This window comes from Myotis daubentonii, chromosome 3 (genome assembly GCF_963259705.1).
Source record: "Myotis daubentonii chromosome 3, mMyoDau2.1, whole genome shotgun sequence".
Classification (NCBI taxonomy): domain Eukaryota; kingdom Metazoa; phylum Chordata; class Mammalia; order Chiroptera; family Vespertilionidae; genus Myotis; species Myotis daubentonii.
The window spans coordinates 202,956,487-202,966,278 of record NC_081842.1 but is presented as its reverse complement, the minus strand read 5'-3'; the positions used below and the strand labels follow the sequence as shown (position 1 = coordinate 202,966,278).

Below are 9,792 nucleotides of genomic sequence, written 5' to 3'. Positions count from 1 at the left end.
TGCATATGTTTGTTTATGAAGGGATCTCATTAAATTGCAGTGGAAACCATAAATGAAGGGATTACCCCCATTTAACAGATCAGTAAAAAGAGGCTCAGAAAAGAAAACTGACTTGCAAAAGAGTGGGGAAGGATGGACCTTGGGCTGGGGTGGATGAGTGACCCCCAGGTGCTCAGAGTGGTGATAGCAGTACTGGAGCCAGTTCGGATGAGGGAGGAAAGGAGTGGGGTGTCATTTAGTCCTCTCCCGGCCCCACCTCCTCTCTTGGGGGTCTGGTCCTTGAATCCATACCAAGAAGGGACCATCCATACCAAGCAGCATGACAGAGTGGAATGAAGCAGACTTGTGGGGTCTCAAAGCTTTTGCGTGGCCTTGGCCCATGGTCTTAAAGTGAATGTAATCTAGGGCCCAAAGCCATTCGCACGCGGGGCAGGGCAGCACCTGGGAGCAGAATGGTGCCCAAAGGGATTCCCCAGGGACAGAGGGTGTGGGAGCCTCGCTGCCTGACCAGCACTTCCCAGGAGGCATATGTGGACACGGGCAGTGGTTGTGAGAAGGGACTATGTTGGAGAGGGATCACCTGGTACCCACGATGTGCCAGCTTGTGCCAGGCACTTTCATTTCCCTTATAATAGGCTCTTCGCACTCTGCTGCCCAGTTTGCACTGGAGGAAATTGCAGCTCATATGGAGAGATCTGCTCAAAGTCACACAGTGGCAGAGCAGGAGCTACTCAGGGCTGTCTGACTGCAGTGGGCAATCCTTCCATTACCCTGGTTCTTATAAAGGCTTCTAACTTTGCTTTGAAAGCAAGTTCCCATCAGCTCCTCAGCGGGTAGGGTGGGCAGCTACTCATTCTACAGAGGGCAGCCAAAGCCCAAGGGTGACAGGAGTGACGGAGTAGGTTGGCAGCGGAGCTGGGGCCAAGTCCCAGGCTTCTCCTGCCCAGCAAATCGGCTCTGGGTTTTCTGAAAGCAGAGACTAGGGCGCACGCACCCCTGAGGAACCAGAATCCAGGCCCGGTTTTGCATCGGGCCCTCCTGAGAAGGTGTTTCCTCCTCCCAGTGGGGCTGCCGGTTGAGTCAGCCTTAGTCCCTCACTGCTCTTCTCCTGGTCCCTGAAACTCGGCTGCCAGGGGAGCGGGGGCCACCTACGAAGGTGTCCCCTCCATACTGGACCCCTACAGGTAACCTGCTTCAGGACGGGGGTCCCCTGCCAGTGTCCCAAAGGGCAGGCCCTGCCACCTGGCATCCTGAGCACCCTCTGGGACCTTGGGGGGTGGGGGGTGCAGGAGTGTGTCTGAGACTGGAACAGCCAGACAGATGGAGAAACCCTTGTATTGACCAGTGGGTCTGTCCCATCGTGTTGAAACAGAGCAGGAAGGACCTGTTGATTCTGCCCCTGGAAGCAGAGGGGACAGCAGGAAGGCCTGTGCTGCTGGGGATCCTGAGCTCAGGTGCCCACTGCCCAGCCCCAGGCAGACCTACAAGACAAGAGCAGGGTCAGTTTTACAGAATGTCCTCTCACCTCCATACACATGCGTGCGCACGTGTGTGTACGTGCACACATACACACACCTGGTGGTCCTGAGGGTACCAGAGTACACACTGCAACACACAGCTCAGTTACACATACAGCACACTAGGAAATACACAGTGCACACACCATGCAACACTACCCCCCAGAGAGTCACTGAGCACATCACACAGACACCAGCCACCAGTCAGCATCACACCGTGACATGACACACAGGCAGTGATATGATATTCACACCAGCAAAATATACAGTCTTCTCGATCCTCAGTACCCAGACATGCCTGCTGGACCGACTGTCAAAACAGCACAACTCAACAGAGACATCACCATGGGCTCACCCAGCAGCCCCAGACCAGGCGTTTGCAACACCCAGTACCTTGAACACAGTAGATGTGCAGGAGCTAGTGTTAACGTGGAGCATGCAGGCATTCACACAGGCCATACAAATGCCTGATGGAGACATGCAGGAACCCCAGGCTCCCAGGTGAGGGGGGAGCAGCCGGGGAGAGGGCTCCTTGGGCTTGGACACTGACTCAGCCGGGAGGGCACAGGGCGCGGGCAGCAGGCACAAGCCAGGACCTGCCTTCCCATGCAGCCCAGCCTGGTGCCCTGGCATGGCAGGGGACAGGAGGGATGGAAGAGACCACCCAGAAGGCTCAGACCATGGCTCTGCTCCGCTCTGCTCTGCTCGTGGCCAGTCATGGGCCCCTTGCCACGTCCACACGCCCCTCAGGGCTGAGCAAATGTTTTGCTTCCGGAGTCACCATTCTACCTGAGCAGCTGGAGCTGCTTTGCCAGCACTTGGCCTCCACCACCGGGACCCTAGCCAAGTCCTGGGTCAGGGAGGGTGGGGGACCCACGTGGCCAGAGCCAGGGGCTCAGGGGGTCTGGAGAAGAGGGCAGGGCTGGCAGCTGGGGCATTCCTGGTCTGTGGGAGGGGGTGGGTGCGGCCGTTGCCTCGGTGCGGGGGGAGGAAGTTGGGGGTGTAGACTGGGGAGGAGGTTGCCTCAGACAGGAAGACCAAATGGGCCAGGGCAGGGTGGAGGTGAAGGGTGGAGGGAGGGGACCCACATTAGGAGGTTCCAGGACAGGGGGTGAGCAGATATGTGTGTGCCTGTGTGTGTTTTGTGTGTGTTCATGCCCCAGGTGTGTGCAAATGTTTCATTAATCAAACATTTACCAACCATCTGTTGTGTGCGAAGTACTGGCTTTGGGGGTGAAGGCCTGTCCCTGCCTTCAAGGAGCTCACCGTCCCGTTGGGGGAGCACTGTGTGTGCAAAAGTCTGTGTGGTCTGTGGATGTCTAGGGCCAAGTCTTTGTCCCAGGACTTATTCTTGTACAGGTGAACCTGCCCTGTGGGTCCCGCCTCCCTTCGTGGGCATGGGCCTGTGGCAGGCTTAAAGCTGTGTTAGATCATCTCTTGGTTTGGGCATGACCACATAGGGCCCTTCATGGAGTCACAGGTGTGTGCGTGCCTGTCCTCGTACAGGCATCAGTGTGTATGTGTGACTGGTGTATTTACATGTGTCAGTGTGTACGCATGTGTCCCGGTATAGTGTACACGTGTGTCCAAGGGTGCATCTCATGCCACCTTGACTTCAGCCTTCCTGGGTGGTATCCTGCCCACCACCTAGAATACATTTGGGCAGAAAGAGGCAGTCAACTCCAGGATGTGCCCTATATTTGAGCAGGGCTTGACCTGACCCCAAGTCTGTCCCCAGGGAGCCATGTGTGCCCAGTGGGGGCGCTGCCCCAGCTGATGCCTCAGAGGGGCCACCCATCTCAAGAGGGGCCACCCATCTCAAGAGGGGCTCTGGGCCCCACCTTACCTCTCATGGCGCATGAGCCAGAGCCTGAGGCCGATGGGCTGTTGGACCTCAGCTTCCTGACGGAGGAGGAACAGGAGGCCATTGCCGAGGTCCTGAAGCGAGATGCCCACCTGCGCCAGCTGGAGGAGGGGCGCGTCAGGTGAGGCAGGGCGAGAGGCGGGGGCCTCAGGCACCGGGGGGGCCCACCCTGCCCCCACCAACCTGCAGCCTGTCAGATATCTGAGTAGTTCTTGTTTTTGCCATTTGGTTCCTTGTACCCCTGGCCAGCTCTGCTTATCACCTCTCCCAGCCTCCCTGCCTCCAGCCTTGCCCACTCCGGCCAACCCTCCATACCGCGGCTGGAGCTCCTCAGATCCGTCCTTAATATGCCTTGCTGAACCCTCTCCTGGCTCCTCAGCATCATGTGTCAGGGGCAAGCTCCTAAGCATGGTCCACAGGCCTTCCTGATGGGTCCCTGCTAGCCTCCCCCATCCCATCTTCCACCAGCAACCACCACCCCTGACACACACAGTGTCCACTAGAGCCATTCAGGTGCTCCGCTGTCCCTGAACACACCCACCTTCCTTCCCTCTTCCTGGAAGAGCCCAGTGGCAGAGGAGCACAGGACCTACATGTACTGCTTGGGGACAGATAACCTCCTAGAGGTGTAACCTTGGGCTAGTCACCTGACTTCTCATCTGTAAAGTGGGGCTAAGGAATCCTACCTTATAAAATTAGGAGGGATTAGGCATAGTAGTCACTTTAATGAATAAATTCTTCTTCTCTACCTGAAGAAATCCAATTAGTCCTTTTAGAGGCAATTCAAATGCTGCCTCCTCTGGGAAGTCCTCCTGAATTCCCACAGGCAAAACTGGCACTTCTTATATCCATCCTGGCACCCACCTCACTATAATATACTTGTCTATTCTGGACTCAGTCTCCCCACCAGCCTGAGCTCCTCCAGAGCAGGGGTCAAGTCTGATTTGCTATTGTGTCTCTGGCCCCAGGTACAGGGCCTGGCACATGGTGGGTGGCAGGAATGTTGGCTGGGTGAATGGTAACAGCCATGCCCCCCGCCCCTCCCAATCTTCCAGCAAGCTCCGGGCCTCACTGGCAGACCCTGGGCAGCTGAAAATCCTGACGGGGGACTGGTTCCAGGAAGCACGCGCCCGCCGGCACCACCATGCCCACCTTGGCTCTGACCTTGTCCGAGCCTCTATCCGCAGGAAGAAGAGCTCCAAGGGTGAGAGATCCTCAGGGCAGGGCAGGCCTTGTGCAGGCCGGGGCACCCAGTGTATGTGGACAGGTAGAGGGCCCCTGGGTCCCATCCCAGCTGCCCCTGGTACTTACTGTGTGCCTTTGGTCGGGTACCACCCCTCAGTACTACCCCTCTGTGGAGGGGGGTTCACAGAGCTTCTCACCTGCATGCAGGAGAACAAGCTCTGGGTAGCAATAGGGAAACGGAGGCTGCCGGGAAAGAGCCTGAAGAGGAGTTGGAGCCCAGGTGAGTAGCAGTGGCGGGGGTGGGCCTACCAGTCATCGGGGTCCCATCCCTGACAACCGCTTCTCCCTACTCCTAGACTCCTCATAGACAAGGCCCCCGAGGAGAGGCTCAGTGAGGCGGAGGTGAGTGATGAGTGACTGAGTGAACTGATAAAGGACGTACTGGAGGGTAGAGGTGGCGTGTGCTGGGAAAGAGACCCAGCCTGAGAATCAGGTCTGTGTCTCTGTCATCCTGTTCTGTCAAATGGGAGTGTGGACCCCTAAGAAAATCTCGGAATCTGGCTATTACTGTGGAGTAGGGACTGAGCAGGTCGAGGTCCAGGACTCAGATGCTACTGTCCCCCACTAATGGGAGCTGGGAGTCAGGCGGGGCAGGCGCTGAAGTGTGTGTGTGTGTGTGTGTGTGTGTGTGTGTGTGTGTGTGTGTGTGTGTGAAGTACAGGTCCAACGGGTCCTGCAGCTGGTTGCCAGCCCTGCCCTGGTGGCTGAGCTAAATCTAAAGCGGGGGCAGCCAGCTGGAGCCCCTGACCTATAACCTTTAACCATCATAACCTTTAACCCTTCATCACTAGCTCCCACTGTGACCTCTGCCCCTTGCTTCTTTCAGGGACGTGATTTCCCCTCACCATATGTCCCCCCAAAAGCATCAGATCATGAGGAGGAGCCTCAGGCCCAGGAAGGTGAGTGGGCTGATGTGTGCTGGGGAGCACAGGGAGGTCGTGGGGATCAGAGGCAACTCTGAGGGGCTCCAACCATCTGTTGACCTTCCTCCTTCTCCTCTGGCCTTGGGGGTGGGGGTGGGGGTGGGGTGGCAGGTGGTCTCTCTGGACAACCCCAGGGCAGCACTAGGGCCCCATCCTCAGGTCATGGGGCTGCAAACCAGTCTCTCCGAAAGTGTGCAGGGCGGGCTCAGAGGGGCTGGTTCAGCAGCTTGTGCCCCACCCCAGCCCCCGGCCCTGGGGGTACACAGGTCTACGAGCAGGAGGCGGGCCCAGAGCCGGAGCCGCCAGCCAGGGAGGAGGAGGGGCCGCAGCCCCGCCCAGCCCAGGTAGGCGGAGCGGCCCGGCGGCCGCAAGACCCGGAGCGGATCGAGAGCGGGGAGCGAGCCGTCCGGGCCGAGCGCCGTCGGGGCGGGGGCTGGGGAACACGGCGCCCCGACACTTCTCCCTCCCCAGATCCAGGCGGCGTCCAAGGCCCTGGAGAACGGGGAGGAGGCCCCCGGGCGCGGCCCCTCGCTCGACCGCGTGCTCAGCAGCAGCTCCTCCGTGTCCAGCCTCAACTCCTCCACGGTGAGGGGGCCTCCCTCCCCACAGCCTGACACTCAGCCCCTCCTGACCCTCCCTCGCCCCCGGCCTGACCCTCCAGCCCCTGGGCCAGCCCCTGGGCCAGCCACTTCGCGTGCCCTGCACCTCGTCACCTGCTTTGCCCCCCTACCTCCCATCTGAACCCCCGCCCCCCGCGCTCCCCAGCCTCCACGTGAGCTCCCGAGCTCGCACCCCGCCCTGACTCCCCTCCTCCGCGCCCCCAGCTGAGCGGCAGCCAGCTGAGCCTGTCCGGGGAGGTGGACGCCGTGCAGGTGCGCGGCTCCGTGCACTTCGCGCTGTGCTACGAGCCGGACGCCGCCGAGCTGCACGTGCAAGTGATCCAATGCCAGGGCCTGGCCGCCGCGCGGCGCCGCCGCTCCGACCCGTGAGTGCCCCGGGCGGGCGGGCGGGGGCGTCCGGAGCCTCTTCTCACCCCCCCCCCCAGTCCCACCGCCTGTCTTGGCCAGCTTCCTGGTCTTCGAATGGGGATCCCAACGTTCTTGCGAGGCGTGGGTTTGAGTGAGATGACTCCTGTAAAGCGCTAGCACGGAAGCTGAGTGTGAGTGTGTGTGTGTGAGAGAGTGTGAGAGAGTGTGTGCGTGTGTGTGCGTGTGTGTGTGAGAGAGTGTGTGTGTGCGTGTGTGTGTGAGAGAGAGTGTGTGCGAGTGTGTGCGTGTGTGTGAGAGTGTGTGCGAGTGTGTGTGTGCGTGTGTGTGAGAGAGAGTGTGCGAGTGTGTGTGCGTGTGTGTGTGAGAGAGTGCGTGCGAGTGTGTGCGTGTGTGTGAGAGAGTGTGTGCGAGTGTGTGTGTGCGTGTGTGTGTGTGAGTGTGTGCGAGTGTGTGTGTGAGAGTGTGTGCGAGTGTGTGCGTGTGTGAGAGAGTGTGTGCGAGTGTGTGTGTGTGTGTGTGTGCGTGTGTGAGAGAGAGTGTGTGCGAGTGTGTGCGTGTGTGTGTGAGAGAGAGAGTGTGTGCGAGTGTGAGTGTGTGTGTGTGAGAGAGTGAGTGTGAGAGAGTGTGTGCGTGTGTGTGCGTGTGTGTGTGTGTGTGAGTGTGTGTGTGAGAGAATGTGAGTGTGAGTGTGTGGCTGGGGAAGCCCCCAGGCCGGGGAGGAGGTGCTGGGAGGACCCTCCCCCCTTATCTCTGGTCCTCACCACCGCCCCCCCCCCCCAGCTACGTCAAAAGCTACCTCCTCCCGGACAAGCAGAGCAAGCGCAAGACGGCCGTGAAGAAGCGGAATCTGAACCCGGTCTTCAACGAGACTCTGCGGGTAAGGCTGCCCGGGGCGCCCCCCCCCGTCCCCCCCCCCTTCAGGAACCAGGCTCCCTGCCCGAGGGCTCAGGGGGCAGGGGCGGCCACATGGGGTCACTGCCTGTCCCTCCCGTCCTGCATTCTGCGGGAGGAAGGGCAGGGAGCCCAGAGTGGTGGGCGCAGCGTCAGTTCAGACCCCCGCGAATGCCCTCCCCTCCGGGGTCCCCCGTTTTCCATCCTGCGGGGAACGCGGCAGGACCAGCCCCGCATTAAAGGCACCGCCTGTCCCCAGTACTCGGTCCCGCAGGCCGAGCTCGCCCGCCGCGTGCTGAGCCTGTCCGTGTGGCACCGCGAAAGCCTGGGTCGCAACATCTTTCTGGGCGAAGTCGAAGTGCCCTTGGACACGTGGGACTGGGACTCCGAGGCCATCTGGCTCCCCCTGCAGCCCCGGGTGAGGCCACGGTCGGTGGGACCCAGGGCACAGATCTCGTTTTCACCGCCGAGCCTTCCCCAGCCCCGCAGACTCCACCTTCGCCGCTTTTCCGCTTTTCCTCGAGGCTCTGCCTGCCCGCCCTGCTCACCGAGCCCATCGGTGTCCGGAGGCTCCACCCTGTCCCTGTCCCTTGTGGCCTCTTTGCCTTGGGTCCTGTCCCTGCTCCCTGACCAGCCCCTCTCGCAGGTTTCGCCCTCTCCTGACGACCTTCCCAGCCGCGGGAGGCTCTCTCTGTCCCTCAAATACGTCCCCGCTGGCTCTGAGGGTGAGTGGCGCCCAGGAGAGACCACGCTGGCCGGGCCCTGGGAGGTGGGGACTCCTGTCCACAAGGGGGAGGGCTCTGTCCTGGGCCGAAGCCTGAACCAGCCTTTCCGCAGGCGCAGGACTGCCCCAGAGCGGGGAGCTGCACTTCTGGGTGAAGGGAGCTCAGGACCTGGTGCCTCTTCGTTCCGGATCCCTGGATTCTTACATACAATGGTGAGGGGCCCTGGGAGCTCCCCACCTTTCCTTTTGCCTGGAGTGGAGCTCCCCACCCCCTTCTGATCGCCCACCCTTGATCCCCTAGTCTGGGTTTTGACCTCTGAGTAGGGTGAAGGGTGCAGCTTGAGGCCGGAGAGTTGAGGACACCTTTAAGGACTGCATTTCAGTGGCTGGCACCTATAGGACTTGTTGGAGAGCTGAGGCTGAGACCTGGGTGGGGTCACAGGGGCCCTTCCATGGAGATCCTGCAGGGCCAGGCTGTGGGGCCTGCAGTTCTGTGGTTTTCAAAGTAAGCTCCGGGGTAGCTCTGGTGGTGTCCCCAGGTTCTGCCCACCCTCAGAGAGTGAATGGAGGTAGGCCGAACACGTTCTGAGATCCCAGCCCTGACTCAACCAGGCATTGTTTTTCTCTTAGGTTTTGTACTTCTGAGCAATATTTTATCTTGCAGAAAGGGCCCCAAGGCTTTAAGAAGTTTGGAAATTACTCTGAGGGACAGTAGGGAGTCATGAAGGTCTTTGAGTTGGGGAGTAGCAAAATGCCACTTCAGAGCCATTACTCACAGGAGACCTGGGAGGAGGCTGGTGCAAAAGTCCTAGGGCATCGAGGGCTGGAGGCCAGTTCTCAGGCAGGAGCCAGAGGACGTGGACGTTGCGCGGGAGGATAGGTTGGTGCTGGAGAGCCTAAAGGGGTGGCAACTTGATACCAGCCCACCTCCCCCACAGCTCGGTGCTGCCTGATGACAGCCGGGCCAGCCGCCAGCGGACAAGGGTGGTGCGAAGGAGCCTCAGCCCCGTGTTCAACCACACCATGGTTTATGACGGCTTCCGGCCTGCTGACCTGCGCCAGGCCTGTGCTGAGCTCTCCCTCTGGGACCATGGGGCCCTGGCCAGCCGCCAGCTGGGGGCCGTACGCCTCAGCCTGGGCACCGGTAAGTGGGCAGGACCCTCGGGGGCAACCAATGCTGGGTGGCAGGGGCTTCCTGAGTGGCCTTGGGCATTTTCCTTTTGTGAACTTTGGTGTCAGTGCATAATCTGGGACCAGGCAGGTGTTCCTTGGGACCTGGGTGCCTAACGTGACCATGACCTCCACCCTTGCCCAGGCAGCAGCTACGGGCTCCAGGTGCCCTGGATGGATTCCACACCTGAGGAGAAGCAGCTGTGGCAGACGCTCCTGGAGCGACCATGCGAGTGGGTGGATGGCCTTCTGCCCCTCCGAACCAACCTGGCCCCCAGGACATAGGTGCCTGACAAGCCTTGGCAAACCGCTCTCCGGACCCCCATCTCAGGGCCTGCCCTTAGTGGAAGTCAATAAAGTCTATTCTAAGGGCAACGAGGGGCTGATGTCTGCTTGGGGTTAGGGGGATGGGGTGAGGGAAGTGCAGGGGGCCAGGTGAAGGCACTTTAGATTCAGACATAAAGACCTG

At 60.3% G+C, this 9,792-nt stretch overlaps 1 protein-coding gene across 3 annotated transcripts; it reads left to right on the top strand.

Annotated features, from left to right (window-relative positions):
* The first annotated feature begins 1,047 nt into the window (after positions 1–1,047).
* SYTL1 (synaptotagmin like 1) lies at positions 1,048–9,687 on the top strand. 3 transcript variants are annotated; one of them, XM_059690638.1, is made up of 15 exons: positions 1,048–1,184; positions 3,256–3,502; positions 4,437–4,585; positions 4,774–4,846; positions 4,923–4,968; positions 5,453–5,525; positions 5,793–5,893; positions 6,021–6,134; positions 6,374–6,534; positions 7,319–7,415; positions 7,689–7,847; positions 8,076–8,154; positions 8,267–8,366; positions 9,092–9,297; positions 9,469–9,687. In XM_059690638.1, the coding sequence occupies exons 2-15, from the start codon at positions 3,294–3,296 to the stop codon at positions 9,606–9,608; spliced, it is 1,707 nt and encodes a 568-aa protein (XP_059546621.1). In that variant the 5' UTR covers positions 1,048–1,184; positions 3,256–3,293; the 3' UTR covers positions 9,609–9,687. The 3 variants fall into 3 exon arrangements, with proteins under 3 accessions (XP_059546621.1, XP_059546619.1, XP_059546620.1); XM_059690636.1 differs by having other exon boundaries at positions 5,748–5,893; XM_059690637.1 differs by having other exon boundaries at positions 5,748–5,893; positions 9,092–9,301; positions 9,473–9,687.
* The last annotated feature ends 105 nt before the right edge of the window (positions 9,688–9,792 follow it).

What these genes read in the sequence shown, in the direction of transcription:
- SYTL1 (XM_059690636.1), top strand. Translation starts at nt 3,294, where the DNA reads ATGCCTCAGAGGGGCCACCCATCTCAAGAGGGGCCACCCATCTCAAGA. An exon ending in CGGCGCCGCCGCTCCGACCC is followed by an intron (nt 6,535 to 7,318) that starts GTGAGTGCCCCG and finishes CCCCCCCCCCAG; the next exon opens with CTACGTCAAAAGCTACCTCC. An exon ending in ACGCCTCAGCCTGGGCACCG is followed by an intron (nt 9,298 to 9,468) that starts GTAAGTGGGCAG and finishes ACCCTTGCCCAG; the next exon opens with GCAGCAGCTACGGGCTCCAG.